Source organism: Peromyscus eremicus, chromosome 3 (genome assembly GCF_949786415.1).
Source record: "Peromyscus eremicus chromosome 3, PerEre_H2_v1, whole genome shotgun sequence".
Classification (NCBI taxonomy): domain Eukaryota; kingdom Metazoa; phylum Chordata; class Mammalia; order Rodentia; family Cricetidae; genus Peromyscus; species Peromyscus eremicus.
The window spans coordinates 16,538,700-16,560,354 of NC_081418.1; the positions used below are offsets into that span (position 1 = coordinate 16,538,700).

The 21,655-nt window shown below is 42.9% G+C and overlaps 2 protein-coding genes across 7 annotated transcripts in view; one reads left to right on the plus strand and one right to left on the minus strand.

The window, feature by feature from the left end:
* Positions 1–1,131, plus strand: part of Akap9 (A-kinase anchoring protein 9) — a 126,367-nt gene extending 125,236 nt beyond the window's left edge. For all 6 annotated transcript variants that reach the window (XM_059257314.1, XM_059257312.1, XM_059257317.1 and 3 more), the window contains one exon: positions 577–1,131. In XM_059257314.1, coding sequence (XP_059113297.1) covers positions 577–617 — 41 coding nt within the window. In that variant the 3' untranslated portion in view covers positions 618–1,131. The remainder of the gene's footprint in view (positions 1–576) is intronic.
* Positions 1,132–3,380: 2,249 nt separating this feature from the next.
* LOC131906641 (lanosterol 14-alpha demethylase) lies at positions 3,381–20,647 on the minus strand. The gene is made up of 10 exons (XM_059257327.1): positions 20,307–20,647; positions 18,532–18,630; positions 16,605–16,781; positions 15,161–15,287; positions 13,615–13,789; positions 11,208–11,327; positions 10,679–10,874; positions 6,484–6,579; positions 5,827–5,995; positions 3,381–3,633 (listed from the first exon to the last, which is right to left on the minus strand). Exons 1-10 carry the CDS (start codon positions 20,478–20,480, stop codon positions 3,455–3,457), a joined length of 1,512 nt encoding a protein of 503 aa, XP_059113310.1. The 5' UTR covers positions 20,481–20,647; the 3' UTR covers positions 3,381–3,454.
* Between the last annotated feature and the right edge of the window lie 1,008 nt (positions 20,648–21,655).

Here is a 21,655-nt window from a genome sequence, read left to right on the forward strand (position 1 = left end):
ACATGGGCATTGTCCCACTTCCCTTGCTCCAGGCCAGTCGTGGTGACTTCTAACGTAGTCAGCCTCGTAGAACTGAGTTCAAGTGGTGGGAGCTGAAGAGATGGTTGAGTTAGAGGACCCACACCGTTGTTCTAGAGGACCTGCAGCTGGTTCCCAGCACTCACTGGCAGATAGCTCACAACTCTCCTGTAACTCCAGCTTCAGGAGGTCCGGTGCTTTAGGGCGTTCTTGGACTGTACTCACATGGGCGCATGCACACACAAAAACACAAGCACACACATAAATCTTTAACAAAAATTGAAGTTCAGGCCTGAAGACACTGGGTTTGTTTTCATTGTTTTACATTTTTGTGTATATGCGCGCCTGTGCCACAGCATGCATGGGACATTGAAAAAACCTGCAGAAATTGGTTGTCCTTTCCCTATGTGGGTTCCAGGAATCAAACTCTGATTGTCAGGCTTGGCAGCACCTTGGCCATTGAAACATTTTGAGAGGGCTTTAAACAGATCATCTGCCTGTGTAAACTGGCTGCCTGATAAAGGTCACAATCTAATTGTCTTGTTTTTTATTTTACAGGTTCACCTTCATTTCAGTTTCACACTGGCATGAGGAGATAATCCTCCATTTCATACTGGCATGAGAAACACGTATTAATTGAATTTTAAATAGATTCCCTTTTATAAATCAATGGCTCTTTTGTGCTTTTTTATTGTGAATATTCAGTGGGACCAACCAATGCAAACACATTTATGATTGTATACGAATCCTTGCCAGCACATGAAGATAAACTGGAGTTTGTGTATATAGGCATTGTGTGTGTTCGTGCACAATAATCATTACATTACATGTATATTTGTGGGATGCTAATTTAAATGATTAAATTATAAACTGTATTTATCAGATGGGTGGAAAGATTAAACTTTTCCAATGACGATGCTGCTGGATGTGTAGCGTGCAGTGTCCTGCACTTTTCTTACAAGGCTACATGTTTCTGCCTAATAGATTTGCTACTGGTGATGAAGACAGCACGTCACTTGTAGAGACCTATTTTTGTATAATGGTAGAAGTTTTGAAGTTTCCTGGGGTATTTTGTCAAGTACTGAAATAAAAATGACTTCACCATTTTCACCATACTGTATTTGAACCTTCTTCATTTTTAACTAAACCACAGCTCAGCTCATGGTATATATCATCTTGTTATTTATCTCTAATAAGGAGAACTTAAGATCCAAAAAGTGGGTTTCTCTCTCCCTCCATTCCAAAACATTTTCAGTGTGCTTTGATAAGTGTTTTCAACTCTTAAGTTGGCAGTCTCATGATTAGTCCATAGTTTGTTACATTTAGTGTTCTTGTGTCCAAAAAAGCCTCATTACAAAACTAGACACAGAAATCAGCTCTAAGCTAGCCAAATTCTAATTGGGAAACTCTCAGAGAGAATACAACTCGCCAGGCTGTTTCTAGAAGATACTGTTTCACTCTTAATGGCCTTTGACTTATAGGAGCACAATCACAAAGCTGTACATTGCTGGAAATTTCTAATTAGTATTATTTCCCATATTAGCAACTAAGCTTTATAGAAATAGCAAAGCTATTCTAAAACAAATAGTCAAAGGGGAAAGTTGTACATAAAAACCTTTTAAAGCTAATACAGTTGCCAAGTCAACGCAGTTCTGTATGGGAAAGGCAGATGGACAAGTGCTTGCCAGCTAAGTCCACCCCACTGCTGGATGGACCGTCAACCCTCCTATGGCCTCAGGCCTCTACCATGTAATCTGCAGTAACTGGTCTGTGCTCAAAACCAGTTGGTCTGTTGAATTCTAGTGCTTGGGCCCTTTATTTAATTCTCATCACTGAAAATATGTCAAAGTCTAAAACTTGTCAGTAATCATTTACTCAAGGGTCACAACACTGTGCCACAAATCTGCAAGTCTAATCAAAGTCTAGAACCTTCTCAGAATATGAACAGGATATCTAGGCTTGCAGAGAAAATCAATTACATAGAAACAATCATCAAGCTTTACTAAAAGCTGTGACCTATCACATGTCAGTGCAACATCTGTGTCCTAGAAGTCCTCTAATAACTACCAGAGCACAGAAAGACATGCTTTGCTGTGAAAATGCCTGAGGTTCTCATGGGAGCTGCTAACCCTAGTGACGTGCCTAAATTCATAGCTGAAGGAAATACCAGCGGGAGCCTAATTCATACAAATAGGATGTCATTTTCCAAATTCTCGGATCCTTTGAACTGTACTACTGAAGCGCACACTTTAAATCCATGAATAGACTAGTCAAATTTTTCTCATAGAGAATTTTAATGTAAAACCTTTAACAGCAGAGATTTGGGCCTTCATATAAAGTCTTCAAGCCTCTTAAACCTATAACATACTTTAGAAAAAAAAGTTACTTGGGGGAGGGTGTTTCTTTTTTGGGTTTTTTTTGTTTTTTGTTTTTTGTTTTTTGGAGACAGTCTTGCTATGTAGCCTAGGTTGTCCTCAAACTCAAAATCCTCCTGCCTCAGCCTCAAGTGCTAGAATTACAGCATCCCACAGGGCAACAGAGTCATCTTGACTCCTAGTACAGATGATGGGCATGTCAGAATTGGGACCATGGTTACAATCTGCTAGGTTCAGGCTCCTGAACACAGCCCCCACAGAATACAGCCAGTGATACCAGTTCCCATTCCAACCTAAAGCCCAGAAGTCACTGGTCTCAAGATATTACCCTTTTGAAAACCTGGTCATTGAAATGTCCCTAGTTGTGTTCTGGAGAGGGTACAGAAAACCTTGAGCAGGTCACAGTCAGACCCCAGAAGATTCACCAGAGTATGACCATGTGGAAGCAGTGGCATGCATAAGCACTCCAGTATCTCTCATCTTCAGGAAATATGGTTATCAGGGTCCAAGGTCTCTGCCATCTCCCTGTAGTGGTGCTTCAGGTTAAAATTTCAAAGGCCTCATCACTCTCTCTAAGTGGTGTTCATTTTTACCCACAGTTCTGGCAGTGAGCTTATTCTGTACCTTCTCACATCTTTACAGAAGAGGCCCACATAAACGAATAACCCATGGCCTTTGAAGAATTTGACTAGGCTTTTAAACTTGCAAAACTAGACTCTCTGAAAGTGGTCTCCCTGGAGCAGTGTGTGCTTCTGAAGTTAATACCTGGACACTGTATTCTCTAGCGTCTGCCAACTACCTAGATTCCCCGAAACAATTACTAACTCAAAAGCTTGGTTTCCATGAAGTCCCATCAAAACACACCCGAATCGAAACTATTATAAACTGTTTCAAATGCCATTAGATTTGATAAAATCACTGCGTTAACACAACATTAAAATCAAACTGGCTTTCCGAATTACACTCAAAACACAGTACACAATGAAAGCTGTTTTGTCAGCTTCATTCTCTCTCGAGCTGCAGCTTGCAGTCAGGAACCCACACTGGTCCCTGTTCCTTTTTCATTCTGATCTTCTTTTGTAACGGATTACTGGGTTCTCGGGGGTGTGAATCATTGTTGTGTAATTCACACTGGGAAAATATCCATCGATGAGGTCAAATTCATATAAACGAAGCATAGTAGACCAAATTGTCTTAATTTGAACATATGCAAAATTTTCTCCAATACAACGATGACGTCCTGTTTAAAAATAAAAAAGTTTTCATCAGAGTAAGTTTTGACAGTCTTGCCTCTCTCAGCCTGGAGTCACACTTGTTTTAGATGAGGAGGAGAACTGCAACAGTACAGTAAAAGGATGACACCTTGTACATAAAGTGAGACTGTACATCATTTGAAAGCCCAGGTAGTTCCAGTGTTAGAAGAAAGTGGGGGTGATTATGATGACATTTTTTGAAATTTAGTATAATTGAGGTCAAACATAAAGAAGGTTCAAATCATAAGATGATAATCTAGCTTGGGTATATGTAGAATATAGGTCCCAAGAGAGCTCTGGTGTTAAGTCAGGGTGAACCTGACAATCAAAATTCCACATCTCCATTACAGTGACAATAGAAGGGGATTTAATAAAGCCAAAATAACATCTGTATACTGAAATCAAAATCTACAAATGCAGAAGCTGAGAAATTACAAAATGCACAGGGAAACAAGGCCAGAGCTACCTTAAACATGGACTACACTAAAGAATTGAAATTGATTTCAAATTTGAACATATGACTGAAGGTCCAGGAACCAGTGTAGTGTGGTACTAGACAAGGATCAACAAATAGATCAAAGGGATAGAACACAGAGCCCAGAAACAATCTGATGGCTATCTGGGTCTCAGCAAAGGTCCTTGGAGCAAGCCGAGAAAATGCTGGAATACCAAGACATTAAACTGTGGGTGTGAGGAGAATCTAGGAATCACAAAATTCATCCTTTTCTCACATCAAAATAGTTCAAGACAATCCTAGATTATCAGTACTAAAGTCATTAAGGGTTAGTAAAGAACAGGAAATCACATTCATGACATGAGGCTGGGCAAAGACATGGCCATGAATGTTTTAAGTCTGGAGCATTTTGACAGGGCCCAGCATTGTGGTATGTGCCTTTAATCCCAGCATTCAGGAAGCAGAGGCAGACTGATTTCCATAAATTAGAAGCCAACCTGATCTACAGATTGAGTTCCAGGCCATCAAAAGGTACATAGTAAGACCCTGTCTCAAAAAAAAACAAAACAAACAAAGAAAAGAAAAAAAAGAAAAGATTGGGCATCTTTGTTGTAAATATTTTTTGCAAAAGAAAAAACAAAATTGAACAAAGCTTATCATCATGCCTGCATAGCCCATTAAGCATTTATTTATGGGAGCCACATTTAAGGGAGCCATTTACATTAGTCTGTATTCAAGAAGTCTGTCTTAAAGTAAAAAGTTAAAAACTGAATAGCCACAGACCAGAAGTATCTTAACTGAATCAACAAAAGAATTGATAAATTCTGATGACTTACAATGTTACATAAACAATGTTTATAAACAGATAAATAACAAGGAAAGACAGAGCAGTGGCTGGAGTGAGATGCAGCCACAAGCCAAGGATTGCCAGTAACTTCTACAACTGGGAAGAGGCAAGAAGCCTTCTTCAAAACCTTCAAGAGAGTACGGCCCTGCCAACACACTGATTTCAGACAACTGCAAGGTGACAGACAATCTTGTTTTTAGATACCTAGGTTATGTTAGGTATAGACACTCTAAAATACTAACACAGGGGTGAAGAAAAGCCAAGTCCGTGATTAGGACCATCTATTGACAGGATATTAAAAGGATTTAATAATTTAAGCTGTCCAGAAATGGACTATCTTGCTGCATAAGGTACAGGAGCAGGCCTGTCCATGAAGGCAGTGGGAACAGTCACCAGTTTAGTGATGCTGCCTCTCGTTACAGAATCTGAACTGCCTAGCTAACAGCCCTTCCATTATTAATCTACAATCCTTTGTATCTTCTGTTAAGTGTATTTATTAAATGATCATCTGAAGTTCAATGGCTTCATATGTTTGGAACTATTAAAAGGACGTGGGTCAGAGAGCCTAAGATTTACCCTTAGACTTACGAAATATTCCATTTTACAAAGATCCCATTCCCAATGGCATATTCCTCTCTCCTCCTCCTCCTCCTCCTCTCTCCTCCTCCTCTCTCCTCCTCCTCCTCCTCCTCCTCCTCCTCTTCCTCCTCCTCCTCCTCTCTTCTCTCTTTGTCTCTGTGTCTCCTCTCTCCCCCCCTCTCTCTCTCTTTCTCCCCCCCCCCCCTCTTTGGGAACTGAATTTCAGGTTGGTTTACTGAAGAAGGACAGATACGTTAAAGAGGCAAACACTTCAACCTAACATGTAAGCAGTCATCTTACCAGCTCCAAATGGCACATAGGCAAACTTCTCTCCTGATGCTGGGTTGTCCTGTAAGTAGCGGTCAGGATTAAAATCCAAGCGTTGGACCCAGGCGTCTTTCAGTCTTTGATTGACAGTAGGAGAAACACACACCTGATGTCCTGGAGGAATGGTGTACCCTGCCACAGTCTACAAAGTGAGACAGAGTACATTTCATTAGAGAATGTTTCAACATGGTACCAAACAAGGCACTAATCAGTGTCAATGTCAACTATACATACATTTAAAAACTGTCTAGATGATAAACCAACTAAAGTTATCTTAAAGTGATTTACAAGTGGACCAATACTAAACTAGAAGTATATATACAAACCCAGCCCAAGGCAGAATAGAGTTTCAAAAACTTCATAATCTGACCTATATAATTCATATGATTTAAATATAATATATATAATATATATATATAATATTTAAAGCCAACAAAGAAGTGTACCTCAAACATTTAAAAACTGCAATTATTAAATGAAAATGAAAAACAAAATTAGAATAGCATGTTCACTACCTGTAATTATGTACCAATTTTCATAGGTTTACAATACCAACAGTTTTTACTTTTATAACATGAAATATTCTCTCTGTAACTGGGTCCTAGGTGGGGAAATCTAGCCAAGACTTACCTGAGGGGTCCTGGCCATTCTCATCATGGTCATTATAGGAGGTCTCAGTCTTAACGTTTCTTTTATGCATCGCTCAAGTAAATTCAGATCCTTCAGCTTAAAAAAAAAAAAGATCAAGGATCATGTCTGGGTTTTCGCCCACAAACACCCACCATCCCTCCAGAGTAGGAGGGAATTATTTTCATTTCCTCGTCCGCGTGAGAGTGAAAGAGTAAGGGGAACTGGGCCACTCACAGTTGAAACACTCAGTCAATGGGAAAAGGAGGGCCACAGTAACAGGACGGGGGTCAACTGTATGGTTAAGGACAAATACAATTCCCTCTTTGAAAAACTGAGATAGTCAAAAATCAGTGTCAACTTTTTCAAAACTCTGACAAGTTAGACAAAGGCATGTCACAATCTACCACAAGTTCCTTCAAGAAAAAGTGCTGGATCTCGGTGAGAAAAGCAAGCTTTGGTATGTAACTTACACTACTGCAGATCAATGGGAGCCTTGGAGAGCAAAGCACGGCCGCTAGAGCCCCACTGCTCCAGAGAGGCCAGACCAAATGTGCCAAGAATAGCCAGACAGAGTGGCACTGCCCTCCCACATTTAGAAGCAGAGGCAGCCTGAGCTACATTGAGAGTGTGCATCAAAAAAACAAAAAACAACATCAAAAGAGCTCCAGCAGACATTGTTGAACAGTGTAAGTACCTGAGGTGCTGATACACAAGAGAGAAACCAAGACGCTTTAAAAGAAAACACCTGGGAAACGAACACAAGACGTCCACAGGAGACTCTGACCACACGCACTGTACGGGAGAGCTACAACATGCAGCACAGACATGACAGAGATCCAATCTCCCATCTCCCACCTGTGCAACCAACACACACAGCAGTGAAGGCTGAGGCAGAGTTGTAACCACTTGAAGGACTGTTGATAACATGCCCTGAACATGCAAAGCTCCTCAGCAAAAGCTAAGAGTTAAGACGTTTTTTAAGAAATCTCTAATGGATATGCCCAGGAATAGCAGCATCTTTAATCCCAGAGGCAGGCAGACATCTGGGAGTTCAAAGCCAGGCTGGTCTACACAATGAATTCCAGGCCAGCCAGAAAGACATAGTGAGATGATGTCTCAAAAAAAAAAAAAAAAAAAAAAATTAAGAAATCTCTGTTCATTATGTGGCCACAAAAATAAATAGCAGAGTTCAGTGAATACAGATGCATACAGACTTCCTATAATCCTGTTCATCTGTTTATGAAAGTCCCTGAACACGCGAAGAGCAAACACGCTTACAAACCCCTGCAGAAGTACTAAACCTCGGGGGAGGGATCTCCCTTCCAGAGTCACTACTGCTTGTCAATGTAGTGAGTTCAACAAAAATATTAGAAACTTTCCAAAAAAGAAAATAAGAACTACAGCTCATCCATACCACAAATGAAGATTAATGTGAACTATCCCCGAACTAGATTTTTTTTTTAAACTAAAGCAACTAGCCTCTTGGAGAGCATTCAAATGTAGTACTAACGGAAGAGAAATCCACAATGGCTCAGCAGTCAGAGGCCACTTGAGACACACAGGACGTGTCCATCCTCCCTGCTGCAGCTGCCAAGTGACCTCAAGGACCAGACCTGCAGCCCAGGTTTGTGCGGCTGCCATCCTGGAGCCTGCAGAAGGAGATGGGCGGCCATGACCACAGTTTCCAATAAGGAAAGACCCTGAACTCACTAGATGAATTTAAACCACCTACTATAAAGACCTTCAAAGAACAAAAAGAAAATGAGGCCTAAAGAATTAAAGTATGAAACAATATGACAATATCTCACCAAATAGAGAATAATAGATTATTTTAAAAATATAGAAATTCTGAAACTGGAAGATATAAGTACAATTTTCACTCGAGTAGATCAATAGCAGATTTGAACTGCCATGAGAATGGATGTAAAGAGAACACTCAAGGGCTGGCAAGATGGCTCAGCAGGAAAAGGTGCTTGCTGCCAAGCTTGATGACCAGAGTTCAATCCCTGGAACCCACAGAGTGGAGAGAACCAGCTGTTCCATGCTGTTCTCTGACCACCACCTGTGAACCATGTCACATGCACGCACATACCACACACGATAAATGAAAAACACAGCATTAAAAGAATAGGCTTAACGAAAAGGTGTAAATCTTTTCACGGAAAAGTAAAAAAATGAAAAATAAAAATGTTGGAAGAAATTAAAAGACCAGAAAGAATGAAAAGCTATGCCATGATGGTATGGTTCATGGGGTATGTCTAAAAACTAAGAGTGTTAGGATGGCAATATCCCGAGCTAATACACACACACAGTGCGATCAATCACAAGTTCACAGAGACTGACAAGCTGACTCAAAAATTCTTACAAAAACTGAAGGAACTAGGAATATCTCTAACAGTTGGGAAGGATGAGAGCCACACTCTGAGATTCAAAACTTGCAAAAGTAAACAGAGAGCTAAAACATAAGCTAGACACCAGCTTGACAGGATGGAATTCGAAGTGCAGAAATAATGCCTTAAATTGATGGCCAATAGATTCTGACAAGATCACTTAGTGGGAAAACAGTCTTTGCAACAAACAGTGCTGGTACAAAGGATTTCTACATCCAAAACAGGAACAATGGTCCCTCACAGCACACTATATTCAAATTTAATTCAAAACAGGTACAATGGTCCCTCACAGCACACTATATTCAAATTTAATTCAAAACAGGTACAATGGTCCCTCACAGCACACTATATTCAAATTTAATTCAAAACAGGTCAAAGACCCAAAAGTAGGAAGAAACTAAGAACTAAGAAGAGAGCAGAGGATAAGTCTTCACACCTTCTGAAAACACACACAAATGTTCAGACAGTGAAAGGCAGCCTATATTATAAAGGGATAGGATCTGAACAGACATTCTTCTAAGAAAACATCACAAAATACTCATCTTAGCCATCAGGGAAAAGCCACTCAGCTCAAAAGACCACTTCACATACATTATAGCCAGGACAGATAACAAGCGCGTGTAACCATCAGAACACATGTCAATACTGTTGATGAGGTTAAAAGTGGAGCAAATGTTTGGAAAACATCACACACGTAGTTGCTGTACGACCCAGCAATCCCAGCAATTCCACTCCTAAGTATGTACCTCACAAAGTGGAGGTGACCCAACTGTCTAAAGAATGGACAAATGATTAAGTGACATCAATATGTGCACATTATAGAATACTACTGGAGACAAAGACTGAAATACTGACACATGCTTCGACATGGAAGGACCTTAACCCTGCTATGGTTTGGATGTCATTAAATATATTCACCAGCCACTAGCACTCAGGAAGCCCAATTCAGGGATCTCTTGAGTTTGAGGCCAGCCTTGTCTACATAGCAAGTTCTAAGCGAGCCAAGAGCTACCCAGTGAAACTCTCTCTCAAAAAAAAGTGTTCCCCAAAGGTTCATACGGTGATGGCAAGAAGTAGCGGGACCTTTTTAAGAGACTAATAATGGGTGGTCATTAGCGATATGACCCTCTGAAGGGGTTAAGGTCAATTGGTGAAGAAGGAAGTTAATTCTTAAGAGGTAGCTGGCATATTACCAGTTAAAGACGACACAATAAAACTATAGATATATAGTCTCTATTATATATGTTTATATATGATTATGCTTAGCAAACAAAATTGAAAACCATACATACACATATATGGATTTATCCCAGGAGTGTAAGAATATCTGTATGTAACATACCATTTTAATGAAGTGTCAAAACAAAATATAACAGGAAAATGATAAGAACAGGGTATGCTTCAGAAATAGCTGCCCAGTTATACAGTGAGAGACCTCTCCCGCCTTCCTGCCCAGCAAGCTGGGCGGAGTGCCTATCAGTTTCTAGTCCCCTTTACTACCATTACCATTTGAGGAAATTTCTGCCCAAACACAGCCACAGAATTCCATGTAATCCGAGGCTCCTACACTTCATTAAAATCCACAACGTGCATATGATACACTCCATGCACGGAGGCCGGCCATTAAAGCCAGGCACCAAAGCAACAGGGCAAAGCGTTCGAAAGTCTCGGTACGAACCCACCTGAGAAGCTTAGAGAAGCAATAGCTCGGCTCGCTCCCTTACTAAGGTTGTAGAAAGGTTTCTAAAAACCTATCAGTCGAAGCCATAGTAAACAGAAAGCCTCAAACCACACTGGAAACAAACCTGCTCGTAAGTCAGGGGAGGCAGGTCGTCGCCACACACTGCTTTCTGTTCTAGGTAGCACTTTTCTTGAAGCTGTTTGTCTCTGGCCAAAAAGAAGCCCATCCAGGCACTGGTGGTGGAGGAGGTGTGCTGCCCCGCGAGCAGCAGTCCAATGAGCATGCCCGCTACCTCGTCATCAGTCAGAGGGTGCCCGTCCCTGGGGATGAACCACACACTTAACACTGGGCAGACAGTTAAGATGAATACAGTTGCCATACATAACCGACTCTTTCTTTACCTGCTACCAGTCAGTGTCCCCGGTTCCCCTCCCAGTAGAGACCAACCAGGAGAAAGCATGATGTGGTGTACAAAAGACTTCCTTCCAGTTTATTCCAGCTGCTGGCGTCGCAATAAGGCATGAGGGGCCAGTGCTTTATGTCTCAACAATTTACAAGTGCCAATTTATTGTTCCGCTGCCTTTACTTTAACTGGAAATACCAGCAATCTACATTTTCATGTATAACTTCTTGTATGATCTGACAGTTCTTACTTGTATGTGGAGTCTAGTAGCGTTTGGAGAATGTCATCGACCTTTTCTGCTGACTGTCTGCGTTTCTTGATGACCTTATAGAAGATATTCTTGATCTCTCGATGGGCTCTGTCCCTGCGTCTACAATTTAAAATTAGAGTATTTTCAATCGAGTAACATTTCATAGGCTCACATTCAAAACCAACACCAAACATAAAGCAACATTAACTTTACTGACTGAAGTAAGTGACAGAAACTCAGAACCAGAAAACAAAGGAGTCAGGCACTCCCACTGCCGGGCATACGGCAGTCCTCAGGGCAAGGACAGTCCTGGACAGCTCACACTGCTAACGCACTACCTCCATAATAAGCATGGCATTCCCTTACAAGCATTTTCCAGTTCAACATAATACATGTCTAAATTAACATAACACTCTAATTTTTCCAAATCAATCCTCGAAGCTACCAAGCCACACTGGCTCTTGCATAGGATTTTAGTCTACTCACTTTCTATAACTGTATAATTTTTGCAAGTAGAAAAATCCTTGTAGGTTCAAAACACCAACTCCAACTCCCAAAACATTTCCTTTGATCAACCTGTTCACTGTGTAACAGGAACAGGGAGGTTCAGGCCTTTGTCTCCAATAGCAAGGTCACACGTGGATCACAGCTAGTGAGCAACAGCTAGACGAAAACCAAGCAATCTTGAGACTGAGAAGGTGGCTCAGTAGTTCAGAGCTCTTACAGAGATTGGGAGTTGAATTCCCAGAAACCACACTGACAGGTCAGCCTGTAACTCCAGCTTTATAGGCTGTTTGAGCTGCTAGATAATGTCTCTAGCCTCTGTGAACACCAGCACTCATGTGTGTGCATGTACACAGAGAGACAGAGACAGAGACAGAGACACACGGGGGGGGGGGGGGGGGGGGGAGACACGACACGAGAGACTTAAAAATACAATCTATGTTTAAAAAGCAATACTGACTCCTAAAAGCCCATCACGTTCTCTAACAAACACCACCGTATTTCATGTAAAGGGCTACTGCTGAGACAACTGAGAGAACACACACAGAAAGGAAGGCTCCTGCTGTGGGATGTTCTGTATGGCAAATGTGTTGCTGATTAGTCAATAAATAAAACACTGATTGGCCATTGGCTAGGCAGGAAGTGTAGGCGGGACAAGGAGGAGAATAAAGCTGGGAAGTGGAAGGCTGAGTCAGAGAGACACTGCCAGCCACCACGATGACAAACAGCATGTGAAGATGCCAGTAAGCCACGAGCCACGTGGCAAGGTATAGATTTATAGAAATGGATTAATTTAAGCTGTAAGAACAGTTAGCAAGAAGCCTGCCACGGCCATACAGTTTGTAAGCAATATAAGTCTCTGTGTTTACTTGGTCGGGTCTGAGCGGCTGTGGGGCTGGCAGGTGAGAGAGATTTGTCCTGACCGTGGGCCAGGCAGGAAAACTCTAGCTACAGGCTCCGCTTCAAGCCTCACAATGTGAGTGGAAGAGAGGGTAGAGAGTAGAGGGTAAGGCTTGTTTAAGTCAGTGAGTAGTGATGGTGTGACTTTGAGGTAGAACATGTGTTTAGAATGCCCAAGGCTCGAGTAACAAAAAATAAAAAGCACATGGAATCATTTCATTAAATCAGTTGGTTTGAGTAAAACAGGGAAAGACCAGGCTATAACATGAGGCTCTTCCAGAACTCTGACATGAGCCAGGGAATGGAGTGGGCAGAAACAAGAGGATGTTCGGGTATGGGCAGCTATGGTGAGAAGCAGTGCAGGGCGTGCCAGCCTAATATACACAGAAGCATTTGTTTTCTTTTTTCTAAACTACAAAGCTCCTCATAAACGTTGACTCGAGGGAAGCTCTCTGGGCTGGCCCTTGCACTGTGATAGCCTCTGTTTGGCCACTAGAGAAGGAGCAGATGTCACAGGAAGAAAGCTAAGAGCTGAATCCCCATCGCACGTAAACAGAAATGACCCAGCAAAGGAGGGAAAGCTGGCAGCTGTCAGGGCCTGGGCGCCACCAAGTCCTAAAGGCCACATGTCTTTACATCAGAGACAGTCCCTGTCCTTAAGGAGACTACAGTACACCAGCGAGAGACAAACATTCAAAGGAAAGGTCACAAGAGAAGTACCAAAAAAGCCATCAAAGACTTTCCACAAGTCCCTTTAAAAAGCTGTGCTAAGTACAGCTTAGAAACTTCTTGGAGTACAAAGACTACATTAGGTAAGCAAAACATCACAATAGACAACAAACTACCTTATCAATAAAATAAAACTACTTTAGACAAGCTCACTGTGTAAACTGTCTTGAATTCTTATAAACTGGAGGCTCCTAAACAGCCTAAGTTAGAAAGCACACCAACAGCACAGCAACTGTGGAAAGGCAGCCACGTGCAAAGTGGTCCTTATCCATACCTGAAACTAGGCAGAGGCAGCCAGCCCGGCAACAGCCAGGCGGCATGGCTAAAACCTCCATCCAAATCCGCATACAGTTGGGCCACCTTCTCATTGAGTTGGCTTCTAATTTCCTTTCCATGTAGACAATGGCTAGCTGTTAAAATGATGAGCTCAGAAAGTGCTTCAAACACATCTAAGGGGAAGAAAAGATCATTCTCATTACAATTTTTAAAAATCTTTTAAAAAATTTTCTTGAACATATAAAGAAATTGTGAAGAAAAATTGGGAAAATATATACACACATATATAAATATATACTAGATATATAAATTTATGTATATATATTAATTTTAAAACTCAAAAGCAAGCACAATCCTATTCACACCTCCAAACGTCTCCAGACAGCTATGTAGCTATGCAGAACTCTGGAGGCAACAAATCATTGACCACACTGCCCCTCCGGCCAGCTAAACTCAATGCCACAGAGCACCTCTACACCTTACTCATAAATTCTTCATCTTGAAGAGATAAGAGGACTATAAAAATAAAGCAGTAATCTGACTTCCAGGCCATAACACCGAAGCTGTGAAAACGTCATAAAGGTTACTCAGTGCACATGAGGACAGTAATGAGGACATTCCCAAGAAACGAGAGTCCCCAACCCAAAGGTGGTGTTTTTTCTGGGCCAGATGAAGATAAGGCATAACTGCAGAAGTCTCGGCTCTATGTACTAGAAAACGATAATCACCATTATGCAGCCCAGCACTGGAGACAGGCATCCGGAAAGCCCACAGGATGGCCCTTGAAAGTCACGAGACTCACCTAACTCTCCTTTGACTCTATTTCCATCAAAGGAACTTCCAGTTAACATCTGGCTTTCCAGTTAGACTTGCCAACAAGGAGATCAGAAAACATGCTGGTCCCCTTGGGGCTCTAATAACATGCCTCATGCTTTTACTTCAGAGCTTGTTTTAGACTTTGGGGTTTTGACACGGGTTGTGCTATATAGAGCAGGCTGTCTTCAAACTTGTAATCCCTCTGCCTCTACTTCCCAAGTGCTAGGATTCCAAACATGTGCCACAATTGTTTGTCATAAGTGAGATCATGCCTGTAACCCCAGCATTCAGGAGGCAGAAGCAGGAAGATCCCTAGTTTGAAGCCGACCTGGACTATACAGCAAGGCCCTTCACAAAGAAACAAACAATAGGCATTCTAATGTACACATCAGTGCCTCTGTGACTAGAAATTACATCACATCAGCTTCAGGTGTAGTAGAAATAAAGTCCTTACACCTTTTATAGGAGCTGACGCCCAGCGTCAGGAGGTGGTGACGTGCGGCCTTGCGTCCCACAGGCCATGAGCAGATATTGCTCCTGGCATAGGCATGCCCACCGGCTCTCAGAAGACAACACTTAGAAGTGTGCTATAAAGGCCGTGTTTGGTCTCACAACTGCACAGTCATCCACACACCCCTCCCTCAGATACACAGCAGTTCATGCTGTACTTCGTTCTGTACATACACAGAAAGAGAAAAGAACAGGACAGATGTAATGATCTTGCTTACTTCTTTCTCCACTTTCTCCCCAACTCTGAAAGTATTCCTTTGTTTCTTTTTCAATTATAGAAACATACTGCTTGAAGTGGGCTATGTTAAGACCGCTTTTTAACAATTTCTTCTGTTCCAAAAAAACCTTCAAAAAAAAAAAAAAAAAAAGAATTAAGGGTCTACAACATTAAAATACATTTTTTATTTTATTCTAATATACATCAGGTTATTCTGACTACGTAACAAAGAAAACATTCTTAAATTTAAAAGTAAAAACAATACAGGATTTCTAAAAACTAAACCATATATGGAAACTTGAGACCATCTATGCCACATACTGAGATAACACATTTAAAAAGGGGGAGTCCTCTCCCAGGTCCTAGAAAATGTATGTCAGTAACCTAGCTCTCACCTTCCACTATCCCAGCACTCTACTCAGGGACCAACTTTCCTATCCTGGTTATCTTCTAATCCTCCAACCCAGTGCAGTCAAGACACTCTCCCAAGTGTCCATACTTTACTACTGTTTTATCCTCTTTCACATAGGTTCTCATTGTAGTTCCAGATATCATTCATCACTGACACTATCTTCCAGAAGTTTAGAACAGACAGAATAAAATAATTTTGTTAAAATAACTAATAGCCCTTGAGACACTTGAATTTTAAAAACTCTAATAAAACATGTTTAAAATAATGAGATAAATCTGAACAAAATTTTTTGGAAGCCATTGCTTTTGAACAAAAGGAGAGACATTCTTCTTCACACTACTCCCAACCCCAGAAACATTAATATTGACTCTTAACTGCCATACTCATGTGGGCTAGTGTGGTATGGCCCTAGCCAAAGTTCACCAGGCACCTGAGTCTGTTACCTAATTATGTTTTACTCATAACACTTCAATATTATGGTAATCTGGAAGCAGGTAAACATATAAAAATATTCATACCCAAAGTAGACACATTAAAAGAGATTTTTTCTTTCTAAGATGAGGTCTCACACTATAGTTCATGTTGGGCTTCCTGCATCAACCTCCCAAATGCTGGGATTACAGGTATGGGCCACCACAGTCGGCATAAGAAGAGTTCTGAAGTCAACAATTTCCAACTCAAAGCTCGTGGGCTAGAATACCAAGTGGTAGTGAATAAGAAGTCCTTTTGATGAAATAGTGAGTTTCTTGTTCCTCTCTCAAGTCAAAACCCAAGATGCTAAATTATTATTGACTCCATTTCTTTGTACAGGAAAACCATTTAAGAATTTGTTTAGCCTTGCCAACAAACATAAAACAAAACACCATTCCTTAAATGGCTCCCCATGGTTTCTTTTTAAATATCACAAAATTTCAGATTTCTGGAGCCAAGGAATAAATTAGTCCTGCACTACAAGTGTGTAACATTTTACACGACTAGCTGTAACTGCTCGACTGTAGATTTGTCTTTTCTCCGGGACGGGCGCGTCACCTACTGCATTTGGCACATCGTACGCCACTCCCTTCCCAAACACGGGCGTTGTCAGTCGGCTGTAGACATCCTCCGCATTCAGATCTTCATTTTTACTATTGAAGAGCAGTGCAGCTGCGTCACTCCCCAGGAGGTAAGTAAAGGTCTTGCCCACCATGGTGAAGCTAAATACAGGTCCATACTGAAAGAGAAAGGTGATGTCACAAAAACATCCCTTACATCACAGACTAAGGAAAGTTCCAAATACAAACCTTTAAACAACTGTTTTGTTTTCATCTGGCCATATTACATCTCCTGTCTTCATCACAAAAGCAGTATAAATATAATGATTTATTCTTCTTCACAGTTTATCCTGAAAATATTTTCTACCATGCAAAACATCAAACCTCTAATGCATTCCATGAATCATTAGATGCCACAGTGTTAGCTCGGCTAGTTGCTTTTCATTATTGGATAGATAAGTAATATGCTAGTTGTTTTTAATTATCACTTTGTTTTATGCTGACTATATAGAATTCTTTACTTGACATTTATAAGAATATTGTTTTTTCCCTTTTGTTAAAAACTAATTTATTGGGGCTGATGAGGTGGCTTGTGGGTAAAATCACTTGCCATCAAGCCTAATGACCTGAGTTTGATCTCCAGAACCGAATCGAATGACGTCAAAGACTCATTACAAAGAAAGGACTTGCACAAGTCAATCAGGAAAAGTGTGGTATAAGAACAGAGTATCTGGGACCAGGGAGCTGGCTCTATGTGCTGCTCTCGCGGAGGACCTGAGATCAGCTCCCAGCACCCACAGGGAGCAGCTGTAGCCAAAGCTCTGAGGGATCTAATGCCCTCTTCTGGCCTTGGCCAACAACTGCATTTGGGTGCACACACCATCAGAGACACAAAGGCTTACATGCAATGAAAACTAAATCTTAAAAGAAAAGCATTGGGAATACACTTTGGACGCAGGAGGGTCACACAAGCCCCAACCTCTAGCTGAGAGCTCCCGACAATTCACAGCTGCTAGGGGACAGTCAATGTTTTTAAGGTGTGGCCCCAAGTAGGTTGACCATGCTCCAATGGATGGTTCCATACTCATGCACATATAGACAGCACTAGTTGGACTGAGTGTGTTATTTTTCTTAAAAAATAACAAAGTTGAGAGGGAGACATGGGGGAAGGATCAAGGGGCAATTGGAAAAGGGAAGTGGGAGTAAATATGATTGAAATACATTGTATACATTTATGAAATTCTCAAAGAGTATTTTAAATTACATTAAAACAAAGGCTAGAGTTCACTTAAATAGTTAATACTGAGAAGTGAAATAATTAACAAGAAGTCCAAAGCAGGACTTTGGACAAATGGCTGATCTGGGGAAAAGCTCTGCTTACATAGGGAAGAAGCAGGCCTTGAGTGTTCACATCATCCAAGTGGAGAGTGAAAACACAAAAGACAGACAGAACAATCGACAAGAGATAGGAAATTCCAAAGACATATGATCAAGAAATGTGGGTGTTTCCAGGCAGTGGTGGTGCATGCCTTTAATCCCAGCACCCGGGAGGCAGAGCCAGGCAGATTTCTGTGAGTTCGAGGCCAGCCTGGTCTACAGATTGAGAACCAAAACTACACAGAGAAACCCTGTCTCGAAAAACCAAAAAAGAAATATGGGTGTCAACATTGACTATATTTAGTGAAAATAAAATTTAAGACTATTTTTTAATACCTAATTGTTAGAACTACAGGTTTCCTTGAATCTCAGAGACTATCCCAAGACAAACACTCTGAGAAGTTAATAGGTCAGCAAGGCTTTTTATCTCTTAAACCAGAGATGTTTTCAATAACGTCAACAAACAGGGAGGGTACACTGGTTTTTTTTTTAATCTATTTACAGAAAAACACTTCTCTAGCTTCTCCATCTCCAGTTATTCAAAACACTTACCTTCTCATATGCGTTTTCCAGGAACTCAATTGGACTTTTCCCAAATGCTATTGCGTGACCAAGGAATGGAACTGGAGAGAAAATGTACGGCGGACTTTTCTGCAAAAGAAGAATGAAAAATTTAGTTTTCATTTCATTAAAAGAGTTTCATTAGATAGCCAGCTTGAGATTAATGTTTAAAAAAAAGTATATTTAGAGAAAGTATAGTCAAAAAGAACTCAAAATAGAAATGACTAGGCAGAAAGTCACTTCAATTTTAAACATCGGTAACTAACAAAAAATGTCCAATATTATTGAGGCTTCAGGCAACTTTGTAGCCATTAGTGGAGCACACAGAGGATAGAGTTGACCACAGGTCTCTGGTCTCTGACGTCTACTAGCACTCCCTTCGATCCCAGAGTCTAGCTTGACTTTTTCTGGAACAGAGAAAGCCAAATAGTAACCTACAGAAAAGAAAATGTTTCTCACATTTTCAGGGAAAAGGAAGTTTGCCATGCTTCTCTGACTGCAAATAGCTAGATCCACCGAGAGAGGATGAACACTCTCCAGCAGGAATTCTGTAGCACTAGTCTTAAAGGGGCTTTAGATGCCACAAAATAAGATCTGCAGGTTGCAAGACTCTGTGAGGGAAAACCTGCAACTATGAAAACAGATGATGTTCCTCAAATCTTTGGTGGTCTCAAAACACCAAAACCTCGCCGCACTTAGAATAAGGTAATTTGTCTTTCCAGTGACAAATAAAATCTCCTCAAAGTAGTGTAGAAGCTGGGTGTGTAATGCACACTTGTAAACTCACAATCCAAGGGGTGAAAGCTGGAAGATGAGCCAAGGTGAGCCTTGGCTCCATACCAAGTTCTACCAAGTCCAAGTTCCCTGGACTACAATAAGACCTCATCTCAAAAAAAAAAAAAAAAAGCTCTTAAAATTGCATATCTAATACAAGTAAGAAATAGTAACTGCCTAGAGCTTGCTTGGGTTCAAACAAAAGTAATTTTAAAAGCAACTTGGTTGGAACGAATTGCTGGGTACAGCGCAGTTTTTACATTCCAGTTTCCAAAAGGAATTTTTACATTGTCAGCTTCCAAAGGGTGATTTCCAAAGCTACCGAATGTTGATTAAAAGGGTATTCATCAAATACATTTGGAAGACTTGAAGCTAGTGGTTTGCTGTAGTGCTGTGCTAGATTAATTTAACAGCATCACAGGAAAGCCCTTACCACACTCTCCTGAGTCACTTACGAACTGGTTGCAATCTCTCTGACACTGTTATTAATCGCCATTACGTCCAAGAGTTCACAGGATAGTAAACACACAAGGCAGTATCGACAGTGAAGGCCACTAGGACCGCAGCTGCCCATTACTCGCCGTCAAGACCCTCACAAAGAGCCTAAACACCTCGACCGGGAAAGGCAAAGCCAGTACAGAGCTCAGCACTTGCAGCCACAGGCAAGGCCATCAGACTAGCCACCTCCATCCAGGCCACCCAGTCTGCACATCCATCACCAGTCTAACTACAAACGCTGCAAAGCACGGTCCTAGCCAGACGATCAAAGCCACTGCCACCGCAGAAACCGCGACGGCCAGCACAGCCCCGACCGAATTCGGATTCCAGCGATGGGGCCAGCGTGACCACCGCCAACAGCAAAGATCAGGATCGCCGGCAGCACTGGCGCCTGTAGCCACCACCCGGGTCCCCAGCGCTCCCTCCACCGCAAGCGCCCCCGAGCCCGCTCGCTTGGCCCGTGCACAGACCGAGGACGCCCGGGATGCACGTACCGCACCGGCGGGCAGCTGGACCGTGTAGCTTACTGCGAGGCGGAACAGGTAGACCAGGCTGAGGGTGAAGGCGCAAGCGATGAGCAGCGTGGAGAGCAGGTTGCCTCCTGTCACCTGCTCCACCGCTTGGCCCAGCACCCAGCCGCCCGACTGCAGCAAGCCCAGCAACACCATCCCGGCCGCCGCTCCGCTCCGCCTAACCAACTGGAGGCCGAGGTCGCCGCCGCCGCCGCTTCCCCGAAAAGATGGAGCAGGAGAAGGCGGCAGGTGGGCGTCGGGAGGCGGCCTCGGCCTCCGGGTCTCGACAGGCCCGGGCACCTCCCACACCCACAGCCCGCCGCGCGCCACCGGCACGTCACAGACGGGGCGGGGCCTCCTGGTGGCCACGCCCCCGTCCGGGTACCGGGATCCTTGCGCCGAGGAGGGGGTCCTGAGAAAGTGGGCTTTGCCTATGGCAACTGGGGCACAGGGAAGGAAGCGATCGCTGCAGACACGACCGCGCCCTGAGAACCGCGGGCCACGAGGGCCCCTGTGTCCGGGGAGCACGGCGCCGGGGCCCGGCACGGGAGGGCGTGGCGGAGGGATCTGGGACTAGCGTGGTAGCGGGCGGAGGGGAGGCGCTCTGTGATTGCACCGCGCGCCGCTGAGGTGATCTCGGCTTATGTGGCGTCAGCGGGACGAGCGGTCCGGGGACCGCCCACTCCGTGTGGCGCGGGCCGCTGCACCTATCCCGCCGAGGTGTCGCCTCCCAGGCCTTCGGTCAGACCGGCCCTTCCTTAGCCCTGCGATCGGAGTTGTGAAAAAACGCTGTCCTGCCAGTGCAGACTGCAGAGGGAGACCATCGGGCCACGCCTACAGCCCTGTTAGAATCCGGCAGGTTCTTCGTGTAGACGCGCAGAGTTAACACGTGACAGTCGTGTAGTGTGCTGTTGCACCAAAACAAGCCTTCAAAAGTAAATACAGGTGTATCATAAGTAAACTGAGACTTGGCCAAGATCCTGGAGTCCAGCTGAAGAGAGGGAGCAACCACAGAAATCGCTGACCCAAGCTGGTGGGAGCCCATGGACCCTGCACTGACAGCTGGGGAGCCTGCATGGGACGAACTAGGCCCGCTGAATGTGGGTGAAAGTTGCGTGGCTTGGGACCAGGACGTATCCCGGGTACACGAACTGGCTTTTTAGACCCCACCTTGATGCAGGGGGGAGGGGCAAGGTCCATCCCAACATGGTATGTCAGCCTGTGTTGACTACCCAGGGGAGGCCTTACCCTCTCTATAAGGGGGGTGGGGTGAGGGTAGGTGAGGAAGCGGGAGAAGAGGGGGGAGGGGGAACAGGGGTTGGTATGTAAAA